Below are 22930 nucleotides of genomic sequence, written 5' to 3'. Positions count from 1 at the left end.
GCCCAAAACTGGACACAGTACTCCAGATGAGGCCTCATCAATGTCAAATAGAGGGGAATGATCACGTCCCTCAATCTGCCGGCAATTCCCCAACTTATACGCCCAAAATGCTGTTAGCTTTCTTGGCAACAAGGGCACACTGTTGACTTATATCCAGCTTCTCGTCCACTGTAATCCCTAGGTCCTTTTCTGCAGAACTGCTTCCTAGCCATTCAGTCCCTAGTCTGTAGCAGTGCATGGAATTCTTCTGTCCTAAGTGCACTTGTCCTTGTTGAACCTCATTAGATTTTTCAGGTAGTCTTTTTCAAATAGTCTGAAAAAGGTCTTACAACCAATGGAAACACATTAAATCACCTAGACTGCTAATTCCTCACTGGACCGTAGGTCCCATCCAGTCTTCTACAGTGTCCTCTCTGGAAATATTTCCAGTGGACTTCAAAGGGCCTTAAGAAAAGTCTGAATCTGGTAGATAGAGGACTACTCCTACAGTCCCTGCCTCTAATGGATTGCTCCAAAACAGTTAATCAGGAAAACCTCAGGTAGTGAGGTACAGTGCAAGACATATGATTTACTGGTTAAAATATAAGTCTGGAAACAGAGAAATCTGGGTGCTAAGCCTCTGGCTTGTTATGTGACTTCATGCAAGATATGTGAATCTCAGTTCCTTCAGCTATAAAGAGGACTAATACTTATGCATATTTGTAAAGTATTTTCGGAGCATCTTATAAGAGCAAAGTATTATTTAGGTTATTATTCTTGCAGTAGCTACTCCAGACATCCACATATTTACTCTTTTAAATGCAATGAAATTGCTATATTTTATTTTGTTTGCTTTAAAAAAAAAGAATATTGATCACAAGACTGAAATAGCCATCAATAAAACACAATTGATAGTTCACTTTACTTCAGCCAATTCTGAGATTGATTTTAGTAGGAATAGAAGGGAAATAAAGAAAAATGGAGGCTGACTATCGTGAAAATAGTCTTAAAAAGTGAGCTCAATTAGATTGTGAAATAGTTTCCCAAGGGAAGTGATGGAAACCCCTTATTTGAGTTATTTACAACTGACTTGCAAAAAGCACAGGGTAGTACAACAATCCTGGACAGAGGAATTGACTAAATATATTAGGATTTTTCTCAATTTTAAAACACAAGGATTCTAGAATTACATTATTATACAGTAAAACCTCAGTGTTACGAACACCTTGGGAATGGAGGTTGTTCGTAACTCTGAAATGTTTGTAACTGTGAACTAAACATTATGGTTGTTCTTCCAATGATTTACAACTGAACATAGACTGAATATAGCTTTGAAAATTTACTATGCCAGAAGAAAAATGTTGCTTTTTAACTGTCTTAAGTTAAATGAAGCAAGCACAGAAATGGTTTCCTTCCCTTGTCAGATCTTTTTTTTTTTTTTTTCAAACTTTCCCTTTGTTTTTTTTAGTAGTTTATGTTTCACATGGTTCTGTATTTGCCTTTTTTGGTGGGAAGGGGGGTGTCTTTGAGGCTGCCTGGTTGTGTACTTCTAGTTCCAAATGAGATGTGTGGTTGACCAGTCAGTTCATAACTTTGAGGTTCTACTGTATGTTAAATGCCAAAGAGTTAGAATCTGAAAACTTTGGCATTGCAATATGGATTGGACTCTATATGCATATCTTACCTTAGCCAGAGGCTTAGAGTATGTTTTATTCAGGTTTAGGTCTTGAAGTTCAGGGGATGTTTTCACACCAAAAGACCAGCCTCCATATCTAGCAATACAAAACAAAGTAATAGGAGGCTATCTGTCAGCAGATGACCTTTCTCAGCATTGTAAGGAATGTTTTCTTGCAACAAACAATTCATAAACGTCTTTATTATTGTTTTACATTTCAAGCTAGAAGTACAGCTCAGCCTCATAGAATCACAATATTTGTATTTGAAAGAGATATCTAATCTACTCCTTATATACAGGTGAATGGTATGTGCCTTCAAGCAAATGTTTTCCCTTTGAACCCTGCAGATAAAGCCTCTATTTTCAGAAAAGGAAAACACAAATAAGCTGATGAGCAATGTAGGGGTTATAAGCATCTGGGGTAGTTTTGATCCTCATAAAAGTGTTTAAACCTTCAAAAGTTTCCAACACTCAAGATGTGTTTTGGTCATTTACCCTAAAAGCATAACTTTCCTCCAAGTTCTTACATCAATTTCATGTAGTTTTTCACATGTATGTGTAAACACTTCTCTCTTCTTGATAAAGTTGCACCTGCTAAAATGTTTATTATGTCACTCTTCAGTGGTTGACAAGTAAGCCGGGCTGAAGTAACGCATAGGCACTAGATGGGGCCATGTCTCAAGCCCTGGCACCTGGAGTCATACGATTATGTCAGAATCAGAGTTTTCACTTAAATAAAAGTAAATTTCTAGCTCTCAGAACTGCAAAGAAAATCTTGAAATGTGACTTGAGCATTACCAATACAGCAATGCCTGAGTCTACAGAAGGCCTGGCAACAACAGCTCTGAGAAATGTAAATTGTCCTATTGATCTCTATGCAGTGTTAACTCCTAGATCTACTGCTCTAGGGGACCCTACCAACACCACCCCAACAGAGGTCTCTGAATGACAAGAGGGGAAAGTGCAGAGAGCCCAGGCCCACTCACCCTCCCATATTCAGTTCAAGCACAAGTGTAAATAATGGGAAGGTTCTGTGGATATAAACCCTGATACAAGGGACAGATGAAGATTCTCCCTTTAGCTCCAAGAGGCCTATGAAGCAGGAAGTCCTATGCCGCACATATACAATTTAGCTGGCACGCATATGATCTGTCTGTACATGACCACACATTTGATCAATGCTATTTTAGGGTTTTATACTGCTGCTCAACACTCAACAATCTGAGTGCCTGTGTTATCCTGCCTCAGGCTCCATGTCCCTCCTGGACCCTGGTGCTCCCCAGCTCTGCCTGCCCTTCCCCAGCACTGCTCTCCTGCAGGCAACTAGGTTCTTCCCACTCCAAGGCTGGAATGAGAGTTTTTGCCTTCTGGCTCTGCAGCTCTTTTATAGGACCCAGCCTGGCCCTAACTGGCTTTTTCCTATTGGCTCTCAGCTCCAGCCTCTCCTAGGACTGACTTTCAAGGTCAGAGTGGGGTGACTGCCCCGCTACAGTAAGTTGGGCATGTCGAGGACTTTCTACTGTGCAGTATTATCTCTTGTACCTTCTTCAAGTAGGAGCTCTCTGTGCATTCGAACCACAAAGGAGCCATGCCTTGAGACCAAGAATCTCCAGGTTAGTATGCTGGGTGAGTCCTTTGTTCTGCGAGAGGAGTTAAGGAGTGGATTGGAGAGAGATTGGAGGGTACGTAGCGAGTTGTGACAGGTAAGGATATCAAGTCTTTTGGCCAGGTAGAAGCAATGAGTATGATATGTGCTCCTTCTCTTTTTATTTCTAATAGGACTTTCGACAGTTGGGTAAACAGAGGATATAGAGAAGGTCCCTGCCCGAGGGGAGAAGGAGAGCATCGCCCAGTGAATGTCGTCCCATCCCTGCTCTCAGCAGTAGTACGGACATTTCCTGTTCAGGTAAGTGGCTAACAGGTCTGCAGATGGTATCCCCCACCACCTGACTAGGTCATGAAGCACTGCTGAGTTTATTTCCCACTCATCGTCATGTGGGAATTTGTGACTGAGACTGTCCGCTATCAAGTTTTGAGCGCCCAGACGGTAAGCCACTGATAGTATGGTATCATGGGAAATGCACCAGTTACATAATCTAATTGCATCTGCACAGAGGGAGGATAATCTAGCTCCCCTTTGCCAATTTATGTGGTACAAAAATGCTATGTTGTTTGTTAGGACTTTCATGTGTGATCCCTTAATCAGCAGGAGGAAATGGGTGCAAGCATTCCTGACTGCTCTGAGTTTTAGGAGGTTGATGTGGAGGGATATCTCTGTGGATGATCACCTGTCTTGTGTCCTGAGATGATTCAGATATGTGCCTCATCCTATGAGGGATGCATCAGTGGTGAGAAGCAATGATGGGGAGGTTTGTGAAAAGGGGATTCCCTTTCAAACATCTGCTAGGTCTTTCCACTAGTCTAAGGACTTTTTGATCCCGGTGGGTAGTGACAGACATTTATCTAATCTGTCTCTGTTTTGTCTGTAAACCGAACTGATTCACATCTGAAAGCATCACATATGAAGTTTGGCATGTGGTATTACTTCTGTGCCTGCTGCCATATGCAGTGTCTGGCTTATATTTGTGGGCTGCTTTGGACAATGTCTATGAATGTGGCCAAAAAGAGAAATCTATGTTGAGGTAGGAGAGCTCTGACCTGTTAGCAGTCAAGGTCAGCACCTATGAATTCCAGGCGCTGCACTGGAATGAGGGCTGATTTCTGGGCATTGATCTGTAGGCCCAGTTATGTGAATAAAGTTTCTTGTAGATATGGTGACTCGGTGAGCCTCTTGAAAGGACCGAGCTCTGAGGAGGCAGTCATCCAGGTAGGTATACATCACAATCCTTTGAGAGCACCGGTGCACAGCCATTACTGAGAAAACATTGGAGAATACTCTTGGAGTGGATGATAACACAAAGGAGACTACTTTGTACTGGTAGTGGGATCTTGTTCTAGGGTAAATCTGAGGAATCATCTGCGAGATGGCAGGATTGAGATATGAAAGTATGTGTCCTGAAGGTCAAGGGTCATAAACCAGTCTCCCTATCCCAATAGTGGAATAATCATTGCTTGAGTTTTGACAAACTTGAGTGATTGGAGTTCTAATATGGGTCTCCAACCTCCCTTCCTCTTGGGTATTATGAAATAGCAATAATAAAAACTGTTGCCTTGTAGATGTTGAGGTACTGGCTCTAAGGTTCCTAACCGGAGGAGACGATCTATCTCTTGTCATAGTAAACTCTTGTGAGGAGGGTCCCTGAAGAGGGACAGGCAGAGGGTAGGGAGGTGAAATGGATGGAGTACCCATTCTGAACAATCTCAAAGACCTATCAGTCCGGTGTTATGCCTTCCCAGGTCTGTACAACGTTGCCAGATGGTAGTGTAATGGGTAGGAAGCAGTGGTCAGCTGTAGCAGTTGGGCAGAGTGATCTATCAATGCCTTGATTGACACATCAAAATTGGCACTTGGAAGTGGACAGTAGGGACGGGAAAGACTGTAGGCCAGATGGTTTAGGCCCAGGTAATTTAGTTTTCTTCCTGTGTGGCTTGTAGTAGTGCCGAGTCAGGTATTGGGAGGTGCATGGTTTGTGCTGGGGCTGTGGACTAAATTTCCCTTTTTGTCCTGTCATGTAGATGCCCCAGCAAGAGGAGAGTGGCCCTAGAATCTTTTAGGGTATGAAGAGAAGAGCTTGGTGCCTTCAAAGGGAAGGTCTTCGATGGTCAACTTCACCTCCTTAGGGAAGCCCAACAGGTGTAGTCACGACACATGTTGCATAACCACCACTGTGGAGATGGATCGGGCTGCTGTGTCAGCTGCACTGAGGGCAGATGATAGTACTGTCTTGGCCACTAGTGGTCTATCTTGGATGATGGCTTTGAACTGGTTACGGTGCAACTCAGACAGCTGATCAACAAAGTTGCTAAGTTTCAAATAGTTGACATTGTCATATTTCGCCATTGGGGTTTGGTAATGGGCAATTTGAAATTGTAGCATGGCTGAGGAATAGTTTTTTTCTCAAAGAGGTCCAAACACTTCCAATCCCTGTTGTAGGGAGTGGACCTCATTTGGTGCTGATGACCACAAGAGTTCACAACATCCATCATAATGGAGTTGGGTGGAGGGTGGGAGAAGGGGAATTCCATCTCCCTAGCTGGGACATAATATTTATTGGCCCGCTTGCAAATAGGCACCACCGATGCTGGAGTCTGCCGCATGGTTTTGCAGGGTCCAGGAGAGCCTCATTAATAGGGCAGGCTATTTTAGCAGACAAGGAGGAGCGTAGTATGTCAAGGACCTTGTGATGGGTGCCCTTGATTTCTTCTAAGGGTATCTGTAGAGTATCTACAACTCTCATTGCCACGTCCTAGAAAAGCCAGAATTCATAGGCCAAGGAAAATGGTGGCTGCATGTCTGCCTTATCGGAGAAAGAGGAGGAGATGTTGGTCCTCAGAGTCACCATTATCTCAATGCCACCCTCCTGTTCCTCCACAATTTGTTCTGAAGGTTCCAAGACTCTGGATGCTGTGGCCAAGGAGAAGTGTGTCAGGGGTTCACGGGTGAGGTTAGAAGCTCAAGAGGCATGGGGGTGATATGCAGCCCAAGGATCCCAGTATGGCCACGTGGGTGGTAGTATGATCCCAGTATGACCACTGGTGCTGGCTCTACTAAGCTGGTGATGGTGGGGCTGTCTAAGACTATGACTGGGTACCCTGTCGGTAATGAGCATCATAGGGAGCATGAAAGGAGTAAAGAGACACGACCTCCTCTGGTTCTTTGTCTGAGTCTGCACTGGAGAGTGGGGCTGCGTGGCAGGGCAGCGGAGAAGACTCAGTTCCGAGGTCCCAGTACTGAGAAGAGGAGACTCTGGTACGTTGGATACATGTTCATCTCTAGAGTGCCGGAACTCTGACGTTACCAACTGACTCGCTGCCACTGGCAGTACCGAGGGGGGTGCAGATCTTGCTCACACTGACCAGTCCACTGCTGGATGGGGCATCGATGCCAGTGCCATTGGCACAGTGCATACCAGCAGCATCATCTTAGTGGAGTGCTGGCTCCTGTCTTTGTCCTCCAGTGCCATTGACCTGGTGCCTGTCCCCATCGGGTCCTTAGGCAGGTCAATGGCACATGCCACTCCAGATCTTTGTGACCTGTGGGAACCGGGATGGGATTATCTCGGTGCTGACAGTACCAAGGATACAGAGTGTTCCAGAGATCATTTAGGGCTGGCTCAGGGCTCACTCTGGGGACTTTCTGCTCTATTTTTTGATGACTTGTGAGAGGAGTCTGTGGCTGGTTTCTTCAACTCACAAACCCTGCATGTTGAGGTCTATGGGGAAGACTCATGTCTGCCAGGTGACTCTCGGTGCGGGTCTGGGGAAGATTAGAGGACCTTTTCCGTGAAGACAATCTTCTGTCTCAATTCCCTGTCCTTGCGAGGCCTGGGTCTGAGTTGCTGGCAGAATCCAAACTTCTGTGGAATGTGGCCTTCCCTGAGGCAGCATATGCACCAGGTGTGCTTGTCTGCTACAGGGAGGCCCTCTTTGCAGGAGAGACATTTGTTGAAGCCCAGTGAACCAGGCATACCCTGTGGGGGAGAGGGTCCCTGATGCAAAAGCAGGGGTGGGGGGTATAAAGACTGTTCGGGAAGAAAGTACAAAAAGAAGAAACTACAACTAAGTCTGGGGAGACTGACTAACTATAGAAATGTAAATGGTCACAAACAGACTGCTAATATCTCAATCTCTAGCTGCTGGGGAAGTTGAAAAGGAACTGAGGGGGGTCAGCCTGTGTGCATTGGCTAGCCTCCTGGCATGGCACGGAGGGAGACAGCACATGTGTGGGCCTAACAGACACTGATATTGAAGTTCTGTGATCAGCAGTACAGGGACGCAAGCACCCCTGCAGTGGAACACCCATATGGCCACTACTCAAAGAAGAATTTTAAGATTACCTTGCTTTGTTTGTCGGCATGATTAAGTATTCTTCCACATTGACACCCGAGAGGTTGTACAGAACATTCCCTTTCCTGTTCTTCAGGTAGGTAGCAGACACACTGAAGCTTGGACACTTCTGGAAAACAATATACATATATCAGTAAAGTTATTTTAAAATCCTCAGCCTCCATTTTTTTAGCCATGATTCTGAATTCACACTCAAACTTTACTGCCTTGCTTTTCAGCTGGATTGGCCCTTTCTGGCTTCTATAACTTTTCAATAAATTAGGTATGGTTTTTATGTTCATAGGACATCTGAAATCATGGTAACTGTCACTAGTAAATCAAAACTACCTTTTATTTCTGTTGTAACCTTATCAGTCGACTTTGTTTTGGAAACAACATTTTTTATGCATGCAATTTTGGGAAAGTTTACAGCAAAGAAAAGCAATGAGACTTTTACAGTCACTATCATTGATTTGCTGAAGCTGAAAATAAACACACAAAATTCCCTGAACAGAGTATGAGGGGGAGACGGTATTCAAATTCATGTCATGTGTTTGATGAGAAATACATGAAAATGTTCTTTAACGATTTATGGGAATTCTCTCCTTGGGCCAGAGAGTGGGAGGAAGAAGACGATTCAAAGATCTGCTGAATGAGGGGGGAACGTAATATGGTGGACATAAGCTCAAACAACTATCTACTCCAAGATCTCTTCCTCAGAAGCTGGCTTCATTTTCAATTGTGAGCAAATGAACTTAAAATACTGTCCTAACCACTTGCAGATTTCTAGAAATAGAGGGTGGAAGTGGGGCTGTGATCTGTTAATTCTTACTACAAGATTATTGCTGGATCCAAATCAGGGTTTGGGAATACATGGGGGCAATTGGCTCACAAAGCCCCAGAGTGGTAGTGTTCACAAGTGCACAAGGACAAAAGTCCCCATGTGCAGGTGCCAGCAACATTTGCAGTCCTTGCGCTATCTAGCATACTAGGACTGCTTCCTGCTAGTGTTTCACTGGGTTCCAACACACCCTCCCAACCCCAAAGGGTGAAGAGGAGATGAGACCAGTCACCAGGCTTCTCTGCACTGTCAAGCTGAGTTTGATAGCCATAGATCAAATGCTGCTAAGACAGATTTGAGCCCCAATTCTACAAATGCCCAGATCTTGGTTTTGCTGAGCTTATCACATTTAGGTTTATACAAAATTATATCTGAAATGTCTGACAGTTATCTTGGAGGAAAGCACACCTACAGTGGAAGGACAGCAGAAGCACACCTGCAGAAAAGGACCTAGGGATTACAGTTGATTCATATCCAGTCAACAGTGTGCCCTTGTTGCCAAGAAAGCTAATGGCATTTTGGGCTGTATAAGTAGGAGCACTGCCAGCAGATTGAGGGATGTGATCATTCCCCTCTATTCAGCACTGGTGAGGCCCCATCTGGAGGCCCCATCTGCAGTACTGTGTCCAGTTTTCGGCCCCACACTACAAGAAGGATGTGGAAAAATTGGAAATTTCTAATCTAATCCAGCGGAGGACAACAAAAATAATTAGGGGGCTGGAGCACATGACTTCTCAGGAGAGGCTGAGGGAACTGGGATTGTTTAGTCTGCAGAAAAGAGAAAAATCAGGGGGAATTTGCTGCTTTCAACTATCTGAAAGAGGGTTCCAAACTGGATGGATCTAGACTGTTGTCAGTGGTAGCAGATGACAGAACAAGGAGTAACGGTCTCAAGTTGCAGTGGGGGAGGTTTAGGTTGGATATTAGGAAAAAATTTTCACAGAGTGGTGAAGCACTGGAATGGGTTACCTAGGGAGGTAGTGGAATCTCCTTCCTTAAAAACCTCTAAGGTCAGGTTTGACAAAGCCCTGGCTGAGATGATTTAGTTGGGGATTGGTCCTGCTTAGAGCAAGGGGTTGGACTAGATGACCTCCTGAGGTCCCTTCCAATCCCAATATTCTATGATTCTATAATTTTATGATATGTCTTTAAAAAAAAGAAATTTGTTTCACATACAGTATCCTCACAGTGATACATTTCTGGAAGATATGATAGTTCACAAGGTTGACATAGTGACTGTAAGCATTTTGTCTAGATGTAGACTAATATTATTTTATACATTATTTCCCTGAAAACTTTAGAAAATGAAGTCAAAGCAAAACTAGAGACAGAATGAAAATCACCTGTCATAATGAGCCCAATTGTTAGTTTCATTTTGTTAAAGAAAGAAATAAAATATACCCGCTGATCTGTCACACACCCACATGCATCCAAGAATTCCTGTGGTGGACTAGGCTCAGTCTGCCAGCATGAATTCCTTTTTCCACTGGAGAAAAAATAACAATCGGAACAATCATTAAAAGATAAACTATAATATTTTTATCTAACAGTGGATATTGAAAGAATGACAAACAGTTGCTGTATCTTGACCACATCCATCTTCACCACCTCCACAACACTGGTGCTAAACCAATAGTTGCATTGTTCTATTAAACTATGTCAATTTTATTCACCATGGATCAATGTAATAACTCCTGACACTTTTAACTTGGTGGCTTCTAACTTATCACTGCAAACATCTGACATATGCATGCAAATTAGATACTTTCCAGAGCAAACAGCCAATTAGCTGTACACCAGGTTTTTGTGCGCATAACACAGAGGCAAGTAAACATACTACCCCAACCAGGCATGTCTAACTTGGAAAATCTGGCCTTCTATTTAATGAACATTGATTCAGTATAGAGTCACGTACAGTTACTGACTGTATCACCAACCTTTATTCTTACTGACTTCAGTCCTGATCCAAATCTTGCTGAAATTAATTGAAAGATTCCCACAGACTTCAATGGGACTTAGAAGCCCATTATGTATTTCAGCTAGAAGCCAGCTCATTCATCAATACAATTTTTTAAAAGTCATACTAAAATGGTCAAACAAGGCATAAGCTGTATAGACATACTACATAAAATAGGACATCAAATTATTTAATCACAAGATTCCAAGTTATCCATTCTTTTACTTTTGGAGGCACAACTATTAAACTTACATTTCATAAGGAAAGATTGAATCCAGTGCTCTACATCTAGTGAAGATTATTGCTATTCAGGCAGCTAATAACTAATAACTGTTTAATGAATAAATATTATTACATTAACATAAAATCTTACAAAGCATGAAATGTGAATAGTAACTATTGATTCTCTCCCCGTGCAGGAACCTCTGTATCAATAGCAGTAATCATTAGTCACTTAGTATATTAAAAGAAGTTGCATTGTTCACACTTACACATCTTGTCCTGAATAGGTGCATGGGTGATCCTGGCCTGTAAAATGTCTCAACAGGACATAAGAAAGGTTTCCCAGATCGTCACTTTCAGTACTGCTCAGAGGAAAGAGGGAATAAATAAGGTAATCAGAACTAAGGAGACCCACATTCAGGCACATGAGATAGAAATTGAGGCAGCATAAAATAACTGTTCAAAACGTGCTATATATTCACCATATCTTTGAGACAGAAGAATAGCTCACAGTTTATTTCACCGATTAAAAACAAAAATTTTAAAAAAGCCAAACATTAAATGTGATGGAATTCAAAGTAAAGGTTACTACATGGAGCTTAACTCTGCCTATCCTCCAGTAACTGGCACGAATCTCCACCAGTTGCCATTAAAAAAAAAAAGTAAGTCTTTCACATTTCATATATAAGCATATGTGGACTTTCGCTTTATGATAGAACCTGCATTCTCCTTTTTGACTTATGTCAGGTACAGGAAGCATCTCTATCTAATATTGCAAGGAAATATATAGCACTGTGGTGGTCTGCTGCCTGTATTTGGTAGATAAAAGGACTGCAGACCCTGTAAATTGGGCTGCACCTACAGACATTGACAGATCCAAAGGAAACACCTGCAGAGCTAGTATGTTCCACAGCCAGAAGTACAGCAACTAAAAGTTCAACAACAGAGACTCTAGATCTTATAAATGCTGGCTTGCATTTGTAGACCAAAGAAGCATTGCAGGCAATTCCTACAGACCTAGAAAACTAAGCAGAAATAAGCTAAAGCAATAAACACATGCACACAGGTATGATTGTATACACACACATACATTATATAAAAACCCTAATGATCCATCTTGAAAGAGACTGCCCAATCCAGCCTGATCCAAAGCTTCTGCCCTTTCTTCACCATTTGATTTGTGTCTCAAAACATAAGATGATGCATTTCTGTTATTTAAATGATGGAATTTACCCATCACTATTATCCACAAAATTGAAATAAGTGACTAACATAAATTTTTGAGCAGCTCTTAAGACATTTTGTTTAAAAAAAAAAATCCAATCACTATAAAAAGTGAGTTTGATTACTCTGCTTAGAGAAAAAAAAATTTAATAATAAAAAATGATGACCCTGTTCCACTGTTGTTAATGATGAATGCTTTTTGTTTTTGTTTTTTACCTAAAGAAGGAGGATTCTGCATTGTCATGAAGGTCTGGCATCAGCCTGAGTGAAGGATAATCAGTAGCTAATGGCTTCACAGTAAACAACGCCATTGCCATGGCAACAAAGAGGACAGGCAGCAGAACATTTGACAGAGTTCCTCTCCAGTCTCGCCTGTTGTGGTGAAAGCGCTTCATTAAAAAGGCAGCAATCTGTGTGAGAACAAGCCTTGTTCCTCGCACACTCTGCGCATCCAGGAGTGAGTTACCTGCCGGGAGACAAACAAACCTCTTCACAAACATGAACTGTCATTTCTGAGAAATCACATGATTCTTGTCTGATACTAGATCCTCAAACAGAGAACATAATGGCCCCTTCAAAAAATGTGTATCTCTCTCTCTCCCCCCCTTCCCTGGGAAACATTTGGTCCCTATCAAGGACAAAAATAAAACAGCCATAACAATAAATGATGATAAAACAATATCATAGGCCCAGTCTTGCACTCTTGACTCAGAGAAAAATAACTACTGAACTCAATGGTGGAAGTCCATGAGAGTTTTGATTGAGTATGGGCTGTGATGCAGTTGGAAGGATCTGGAACAATAAAACCACAATAAAACAATTCTGCTTACCATTTTTGGTATAAGGCATTTTGTGTTTTCAAAGTGCTATACAAATATTCTCTCTCAATTTTCAACATTTAGCCACTGGCCTCAGGAGGAGGCAGTGTAGAGCTGCATTGCTCCACAGGGAGTACAAGGGGCCTCAGAAATGCACAAACCTGGCCACAGCAACCTAGAGCAGATTTTGCCACCTGCAACAATATTTGGGATAGTGCAACATTCTCCTATGATGATTCCTGGGGAACCCACAGTTGTGAGGCACCTCGCTATTACCTGCCCTTAGCATGAGGGAGTCTTGTCTGTGCCGACTGTGGATCAGCTCCCTGAATCCACCAGCCTTTGGCAATACAAGCACAACCTTCCAGGCCTCTGCAGGCCTTGCTGTCCCTCTACAGGTTAGCAATAGGCACATACCCACCCCCGAATCCTCCAAGTGTCCTCCTGCACTGCTCAGCACCTGTTCCACTGAACACACACACAATTGTCTGATTTGCTACTCCCAAAGGAACAGGACACACCAATTTCCAAGATTCAGCTCAGGATCCTCACTCTACTTAATGCACAATATATATTTTACACAGACACACACCAAGAATACTTTTATCATCGAAGAACACAGATTCAAATGACAGAACGTAAGAATATTGGAAACATAAAGCAAAATCATAACATCTCCTACAAAGTAGCATATCACATGTCATTCTCTCAGCATTTTCAACCAGGCTGGCTGAAATCTCCCCTCTCATAAGATCAAGCCAACTGGCAGCTCATCTTTATAGAGGAAAGGATAACCAGAGGTTAATCTGCACCCCAGATATAGTTTCAAAAGTTCATTCTCACTCCTAAGCAGGATGACCCCTGTCTTTTTTGTTCTTTCTCACAGCCCACAAAGCCTGTTGATTAGCATCTTGCTCAGACTGTAGATGGGTGCCCATTGCAAAACAAGCAATACTTAATTTGCACATGACCAGCAAGTGACAATTATTTCTTCTCCCTTGCCTCCACTCCACAGGTATGAAAAAAAGTGGTGGGACCAAGGTTCCATCTCATGTCTGCTGCTTTTGGGGTTCTGTGCACAGCTGGGAGAGTGCTGAGCATACAGTTTTGTCAGGCCTTTGTCCAGGCCATGAAAAGGGAGTAGGTTCCCTTCCTGCATCCTGGATAAGTACCTATTATTATAGTCTTGACCTGAGTGGCCATCAAGAATCTGATCTAACTCTCACTGAAATCAATGAGACTTTTTTAATTGTCTTTAATAGGAGCTGGACCACCTATCAAGAGAAAATATAGTATCACAGGAACTAAACATGAAGAAGTCCCATTAATGCATTCAGTTCATCTCCCTGTCAATACAGGAATCCCCCCATAGTACATATTCTAATGCTTTATCCAACCAAACGGATGGCTCCAAAACCCAGCTGATAGATCTTCCATCACTACCCTATGGGAAACCCCATTCATAGTTAAACCTCTGTGAATTTTGCTAATTACTTCCTCTTCATTCTTGACATTAATACCCTTCAAATACATGTAACACTATTACCATGCCCCTTACCCCCATTCAGCTGTAGCTTAGCCAAACTCTCTCTCTCTCTGTGCATATGGGGGTGTGTGTGTGTGTGTGTTTATATTTCAACTTTCTCTTTTGGTCTCTATTTTTCTCTTCTCTTTTTCCTGAGGAGCAGGTGAATTCAGTTTTATTTTCATTGTCAAACTTTCCCCCAGTAAATCACCATATTTGTCTTTTACTTTGAACCTGTGAATTATGTTCCAAAAGTCAGATACTGTGAATGTTTTTTAACAGCAGGTGTTTGTAGTATAGTAAGACCCAATGGCTTGTTTGCACTAGGGCTTAATAAGATTTAAGAACTATCATATCTAGTTAGATATATTGCATTCTATATGTTGAGCTTTTCACAGATGTTATTTCTGCACTAGATTTTAACCATTGTTTGTGCAGATGCTTTCAATTAACCTCAGGGTCAATTGTCTCTTGCCTTTCACAGTTTCTTCTGGTGCACTGGAATTGTCTTCTTTAATTTTGAAAGATGACTCCTCATATAGGCATAGGGCAATGTTTTATATACAGAACCATCTCAGTTAAACATAAAATGCTGGCAGTTGCAGAGGGAGGGGGAAAGGTTAGTGAGTACAAATCCAGAAGAAAAAAGAGTTAGTTTTGATATAGATAAGGGGACAGAAGTTGGACTGATGAAAATAGAGGCAATATCAAAGGCTAAATTTACTTCAAACATTTGGCTTTTGAAGAACATAGGCCAAATTCTGTGCTCATTCTTTGTATCCTCAGTGGAAGTCCATTTATCTGCATGGGCCATTGCACACAACTTGGCCAATGGGTTTCTTGTTACACTCAAAATTCTGTACATTTTGTAATACGAAACTTCAGTATTACAACCATGCTTCAAGTAGAGTTTGCTGAAGACAGCATAAAAGTGTCTTTAACTAAGGCTGTATTTTTGTAACCTACACCTAGGGGACTGGTGAGAACAGGTAGGGGACACGAAGTAAATATTAAGCCCAGTGATGAAATGTTAAGCTTTACTCACTGGAAATTATGACCATTTGAATTAGCGTGTTTGGAGGGGAACAAAAGGAGCAATATCTTCCTTGGAGAAATTCTGCTTCTTTAACTCACAATCTTCACACCTTTGGCTCCCTACTTTGCATCAGTCCCATGTAGCTCCCCATTTATGCTCTAAAACAAAGGTTGAAAACTTCAGCATAACTTTAATTTCAGCAAGAGTCACAATTTATCCCCCAGATATCCCCACAGAGGCAGCAACACATGTTGCAGGCTTAACTGTGGCTTTGAAAGCCATGGCAACGGACAGGGGATGCAAACATGCACCATACTAGTGAATTAGCCACATGATTCTGTTTCCAGACCTCTGAGGCAGTCAGAACGCTTCCAGGGTCCCTAGAGAGACACCACACCTCTGTTTTGAGAATTTTGAATTTGCAGCGCACATTCCCCTGTCCTCAGACCTCTAGCTGGGTTTGCCCCAGCACAGATTCAGAGAGGCTCACTGCTTTCTATTCTCACTCTGCTCTTGGGCTCCCATGTGGTGTCAGTCACAGTAGGCTATAGGAAGGGTCACAAACTACAATGCACTTCTGCATTAAATATGCTACGGAGCCAAATTATTCATTAAGGGCTTGATACAACACCCATTGCAGCGCACAGACATTTTTCTACTGACTTTGATAGACATTAAATCAGAGCCTAGATCCAGTTGCACTTAAATTACAGAGAATACTCTAGCTGTTGGGCGCATTTATCCCAGTCTTCTCACCTTCTCTTCCCCTCATGAAAGTGATTTTTTTTTTCAGAACAAGGAAAACAAGCCAGACAGGCTAAAATAAATCGCTGTAAGATCTCCATCAAAGAGAAAGCAGTATGTATTTCTCACATGGCAGGAAACCTCAGAATGTAGCTCCCTGCACACCTCCCACAGACACTTCTTACGCATAAAGGTGCAGGATGCAGAAAACAGTATCATAACGTAACATCATCCTTACATTTATAGCTGCACATGCCACAGTATGTATCTGGGGTTTTGGTCCATTAGAGAGAGAGGAGTTTAGCTACAAAATTCAGATCCATATCTGCATTCCAAACCCCACCTCACAGTCCTGGGATGTTTTGATGTTGGATTTGGGAGCTATATTTTTAAGACTGCTTAAGAAAACACAACTGTAGTGAAAAAAGAGAGTTGGTTTAATCGATCTCTTATGTACTTTTAAATCTCTACCAGGAATACTGACCAAGATTTTTGAATGTGATGAGGGATTTAGGATGTCTGATTTAAGACACCCTAAAGTACTCTAGTTATCAGAGGATGGTATTCCACACTTTCTGAAAATCAGACTCTCTGAAAGCATCTCACAGTTGAGGCACATAAAATGAGTGACTTTTTAAAGTCTTGATCAATGCATTTTCAACAGAACAGTATGTTGCTGAGATAAAAGCACAAATGAATAACATGGCCACATGGGAATAAATCACACAATGGAATTTGAATCATTCACAGTATCTGACTTTTGGAACATAATTCACAGGTTAAAGGTAAAAGACAAATATGGTGATTTATTGAGGGAAAGTTTGACAATGAAAATAAAACTGAATTCACCTGCTCCTCAAAAAAAGAGAAGAGAAAAGTAGTAGGAAATTAAGTCAAGTATTTCAACAGATAGAGAAAACATAGGACTTGCAAAGACTGGATCAGACTGAAGGTCCATCTAGTCTGGTATTCTGACTAACAGTGGCCAGCACCAGATGCTCCAATGAAGGAGCAAGGAGACCCCCTTAAGGAGGTGTGGGATAATCCACCACAGATTGAAGACCCCTCATGACCCAAAACACTTTGAGATTGGTGTAAATCCCAAAGCATGATATTTTACCTTCACTATCAACGATCCAAATCTTTTCAATCTCACAATGTAATAATTTTTCCATGCCCTAATCATTCTCACTGCTTGTCTCTGAACCACCTCTACTTCTGCAATATCATTTTTAGATGAGTGACCAGTACTGCACACAATGTTCCAGATGAGGGTGAACCACTGATTTATACAAATGACATTAAACATCTTTGCATTGGTCTCCATCCCATTCCTTATGCAACCTACCATTTTAGTTGCTTTTTTTGACTGCACCTATTGGGAATCTGGGAATTGGCAGGAACAAGCCCGCCCACAGCAAAAGGCGTCCCCCCGCCACCCTGGCTGCAAATCAAACAAAGGTGTATGTTGACCTTTCCACAATTGTGCCCAAGACCTTTTCCTGGAATCCCAAGATATTAAATCATTGGGAAGAAGAACAATTTGAATTTGATTTCCATATTCACTTGAAATTCACCCAAGCATGACCTGTTTTCTTCATTGACAATGCAATGTATTTGCTTATAACTGGAATTCACAGTCACTTTTGCTTTGCTTGATATAAGGAAGTACTTCCTTACATCCCTTTTGTATGCATGTCAGGAGGCATAAGTAAAGCACAAACTTATGAGAATCAAGAGTTTTTCACAATTGGTAATGTAATTATTAAGGATAGAGAAGGACCAGCCAACGTCCCAATTATGAATTTAACTTTCATGCTGACAGCATATAGAAATCTTCACATGAATAATTTAGCTGATAAAATTAAAAATCTGACCCAACTGTTAAAAATCGTCTTATATGACTTATGAGTGCAATTATGTGCAAGAAGTGCAATTATGTCCACAATTAAATTGCGCTTCCCAATTCACCCAGACTCTCCATTTGCATTTCAGAGAAGATTACTAGTGAATTTTAATTCATAAAGCTACAGAAAAATGAGACAGAGAGCAATCAACTCATTTCAATGAGTCCTGTAGTTTTGGATTCCAGGAACCGGAATTTATAACTTATTCAAAAGTTCATAGGTTCCAGAATTCTGAACAGTACCACAGGTTTTGAAGTTCTCATTTAGGATATAAAACTGCTGTGTTAAAGTTAGTTGAAAAAACAATGTATGTATGTTTTTAAATGTCTTTTGTCATACAGAAGCACAGTAGGAAGGAGGGTGTCTAATGGTTACAGAAGGTGACTTGGAGTCAGAGGTCCTAGCTTCTGTTTTGAATTTGTAACTGATTCAACTGTGAGGTTAAGGGACTTGCCCAAAGCCCATCTCTGCATCTGTTTATCCATCTGTAAAACAAAGGTATTTACTTACCTCAAAAGTGTTGTGAAGATTTTCATAAAGTGCTTTGAGATTTTTCGATGAAAAGTGTTTAACAATGGAGAAAGTGAAGGGAAAGCCATGCCTTGTGAATCCATAGAACCATAGAATCATAGGACTGGAAGGGATTTCAAGAGGTCCTCTAGTCAAATCTCTGGCACTCATGGCAGAACTAAGTATTATCTAGAACCATCCCTGGCAGATGTTTATCTAACGTGCTCTAAAAAGTATCCAGTGATGGAGATTTCACAATCTCCCTGAGCAATTTATTCCAGTGCTTAGCCACCTTGACAGTTAGGAATTTTTCCCCTACAGTTCAACCTAAGCCACTCTTGCTGCAATTTAAGCCCATTGCTTCTTGTCCTATTGTCGGAGGTAAAAGAGAAAAAAAATTCTCCTTCTTCCTTGTAACAACCTTTTATGTACTTGAAAACTGTTATGTCCCCTCTCAGTCTTCTCTTCTCCACACTAAATAAACCCAGTTTTATCAATCTTCCCTTACAGGTCATATTTTCTAGATCTTTAATCATTTTTGTTGCTCTTCTCTGGACTTTCTCCAGTTTGTCCAGAGCATTTTGAATTTTAATCCTCTCCTCCAAAGAACTTGCAACTGCTCCCAGCTTAGTATCATCTGCAAGCTTTACAACTGTACTCTCTATGCCAGGAATTCTCAAACTTTATTGCTCCGTAACCCCTTTCTGAGACAAAAATTATTACAGGACTCCAAGAGGGAGGCTCAAAGCCTGAGCCCTCCTGAGCTCCACTGACCCAGGTAGGGGGGCCAAAGCTAAAGGCGGTGGGGTTTGGGCTTCAGCCCCAGGCTCCAGCAAGTCTAGGCCCTGCTGACCCCATTAAAATGGGGTTGTGACTCACTTTGGGGTCCCAACCCACAGTTTGACAACCGTTGCTCTATGCCATTATCTAAATCATTGATGAAGATGCTGAACAGAACCGGACCCAGAACTGATCCCTGCGGGACCCCATTTGATATGCCCTTCTAGCTTGACTGCAAACCACTGATGATTACTCTGTGGGAATGGATTTCCAACCAGTTATGCACTCACCTTATAACAGCTCCATCTAGGTTGGTTATTTCCCTAGTTTGCTTATGAGATGCTCAAGTGAGACAGTATCAAAAGCCTTACTATAAAGTCAAGATATACCACTTCCCCCCATCCACAAGGCTTGTTGCCCTGTCAAAGAAAGCTATCAGTTTGGTTTGGCATGATTTGTTCTTGACAAATCCATGCTGATTGTTGGTTATGTTATTATCTTCTAGGTGTTTGCATAATTATTTGTTCCATTATCTTTCCAGGTACTGCAGTTCAGAGGACTGATCTAATTCCCTGGGTTGTCCTTATTTCCCTTTTTATAGATGGGCACCATATTTGCCCTTTTCCAGTCCTCTGGAATCTCTCCCATCTTCTATGACTTTTCAAAGATAATGGCTAACCGCTCAGATATTTCCTCAGTCAGCTCTTTGAGTATTCTAGGATTTATTTCATCAGGTCCTGGTGACTTGAAGACATCTAACTTGTCTAAGTAAATTTTAACTTGTTCTTTCCCTATTTTAGCCTTTAATCCTCTGCCATTTTCACTGGCATTTCCTATATTAGATGTCCAAGTGCTACTGATCATTTTAGTGAGTGCTATAACGAAAAAGTCATTTAGCACTTCTGCCATTTCCACATTTTCTTTTATTGTCCCACACCCTTGAGTGGTTCTATGCACAGAAGGATCCATTCATATGTTGAACTACCCTATCTATGAGAAATTGGGGCACAAGCTACCTCCATGGTAGATCTGATGACAAAATCTAGTTTATTTGTAAGGAAAAATTCCCAGGAAATAGAAATTAAATACAACTCTCAGGTGTTACATGAGAAATTTTGTTTACAAAATATTTCAAATCAAGACAAAATGAAAACTTTGGTTTCATTTCATTTGAAATAGTTTAGACTCAAAGTGTCATTGAATTTAAAGTCAGAAGAGACCACCAGTTCATCTAGTCTGACCTCTTGTGTATCACAAGATACCACCACTAGCACCACGCAGCACCCACATGCTAAACCCAACAACCAAAATTAACCCAGTGTATTACAACCCACAAAAGATTATACTATTATGTGCCATAAGTAGAGAATCTGAAACAATTTTATTTTGAAAAGTTGATTCAAAACAATTCTTTTTTGTTTTAGAATTTATACTCCAGAAAATGCTGGTTTTAATCAAGTTCCATTTTTCAATGGGAAAATGTTCTACATGAAAAATGTCAACGAGCAGTGGAGTAGAGGTTTATATCTATGTCTTTCTGCAAAAGAACTCTGCATGGGGCTTAAGATCCATGAACAGAATTGCTGAAGCAGCTGTGGGGCGCAAAACCCCCACAAACCTTGGTGGAATCTGCTTGGTAATTAGTACAGCTGAAGCTGGACAGCAGGTAAAGAGTGATTCAGCTGTGACTCCATGACCTGATAGAGGGGATTTTTCCTGACTCCAAATGCAGATTGAACTAGCCCATTTTTTTCAACTCAGGCATTGGACAGAGGATTTCCTTTATGTACGTAAGGCACTCAAAGGGCTTAAGATATCATATATTAGGTATTTTAGCACTTGACTTATAAGGACTGAACCTGGGAAACCAAGGTTGTTATCATCATCATTAAATAAGCAACAGGCTGAAGATTTTGGTGATGTGTAGAATTCAATTCAGACAGAAAAAAACACAGCACCCACAAGACAACAGACAAAACATATAGAGTGCATCGAAACAAGATGGAGTTCACTAGAAAACAAATTGCTGGCAACTTTTTCTGGTCAGCACCCTCTCTAGGCATCCACTTCCTGCTATTCTCAGAGAGCTGGGGAGAAAGGAAGCCCCTTCATTTGTATGCCAGACCCTTCTCTGCTACTGGAGAAACAGCCTTGACTCAGCCTATCACTTACTATTCATAAGGAGGAATTTATTTTTAGGCCTTCGTTACCATCAAACTTACTAATACGGGGCCTACTTTACACAGCCTACCTCAGTAGACTATAAGTAGATCTGGGTTCCACTTAATTGAGGTTGCTAGATCTCCAGGGGTGGCTCTAGGCATTTTGCCACCCCAAGCATATCAGGCAGGCTGCCTTTGGCAGCTTGCCTGAGGAGGGTTCGCTGGTCCCGCGACTTCGGCGAACCTCCCACAGGCATGGTCTGAAGCCACGGGACAGCGGACCCTCTGCAGGCAAGCTGCCAAGGGCAGCTTGTCTGCCGCCCTCATGGCGCTGGCAGAGCGTCCCCTGAGGCTTGCTGCCCCAAGCACATGCTTGGCGTGCTGGGGCCTGGAGCCACCCCTGTAGATCTCACAAGACCTCCCCCATCAAAAAAGAAAACTGAAGCCTGCCTAACGGCTAATACCCCACTACATATGCATTCTAGGAATATTTACAAGAAGTACAGCAGGACTTCCATTTAGTTCAATGCTACAGTCTCTGGGCTGACCAGGCTTAGGATGATTGTAGCAATATACCTAGCCAAAGTGTGATTGGGAGCAAGCACCTCATGGCCCTCTCATAGATGGATCAACAGCTTGTGGGGGGACAAGCATGTAACCTTTATTAGCTGAAGGAAAGGATGAGGTTGAACCTTTGAGGGTGGTGAGAAATGTAAAATGAGGATGGATGTACAGACAGCCACCCCTGGCCACCTCCCACCCCCACAATAAGAAATGCATTTTTAATGTTTCTATCTGGGATTTTACTACACTCATGACAGATTCGTACCCAAACCACAATTTCTGAATCCAAATTCCATGTTTGGGATTAATGTTCATGTTTGTCTCTGATGGTAAACACATTGTACAGTTCCGTATGAAATAGATATTAAATGCTGATTTAAAATAGTTTCCTAATACATACTAGGGGAAAAAAGGCTATGAGAATCACAGCCTCTCCCCAGTTTTGGCTTTTATTTCAATTCCATACATTACACCACGCAATACGTGGAGAAATTTATAGAACAACTCATGATCGATCTGTCAATTTGCAATCAAACAAACAGGGTGCACATTCTTTGTTCTGTTTGCTGGAAAAAACAGTTAAGTAAGCAATTTTCCAGTTGTCATGCAGCTGTGTTTCAAATGACATGCAGTTGTTACAAACATTTCACCACTGATTCATAAACACACTACTTCTCTCACACACAGTGATGGCAATGGCCAGAATGTTAACAGCATCAGCTTCCCTTGCCTTTTTGGGAGATTGTTTTGGGACAGTTAACTAGCAAATGGATAATTCATTGCACCTTGTATTGTATCTTGGGTACTGCTGACTACATAATATTTGGAGTCTCAGCTGCTGCTGGATCCGGGAGATGACTACATAACCACTGCCGACACACATTAAGCTCTGTGTTATTGATGGAAATATGGGATCACATCCTCAAAGTGACTGGGAGATGCCCACACATTTCCATAGGCAGTACAAATAACATCAAAAATAACAAAAAATATCCCCTAGCAATCCTTCTGTATAGGCTACTGAAGCATAATTAACATAG

General features: G+C 41.7%; 1 protein-coding gene across 1 annotated transcript in view; it reads right to left on the bottom strand.

Moving 5' to 3' along the window:
- The window catches only part of ABCA13 (ATP binding cassette subfamily A member 13), a 284724-nt gene that overhangs the window by 99693 nt on the left and 162101 nt on the right, over window positions 1–22930 (bottom strand). The window contains 5 exon segments of the mRNA XM_032792446.2: window positions 1664–1751; window positions 7612–7730; window positions 9843–9918; window positions 10884–10982; window positions 12061–12310. Of these exon segments, the coding sequence (XP_032648337.1) occupies window positions 1664–1751; window positions 7612–7730; window positions 9843–9918; window positions 10884–10982; window positions 12061–12310 (632 nt within the window).

Source organism: Chelonoidis abingdonii, chromosome 2 (assembly GCF_003597395.2).
Source record: "Chelonoidis abingdonii isolate Lonesome George chromosome 2, CheloAbing_2.0, whole genome shotgun sequence".
Lineage (NCBI taxonomy): Eukaryota > Metazoa > Chordata > Testudines > Testudinidae > Chelonoidis > Chelonoidis abingdonii.
Note: the sequence above shows the minus strand (reverse complement) of the source record. Positions and strands in the feature narration are given on the sequence as shown.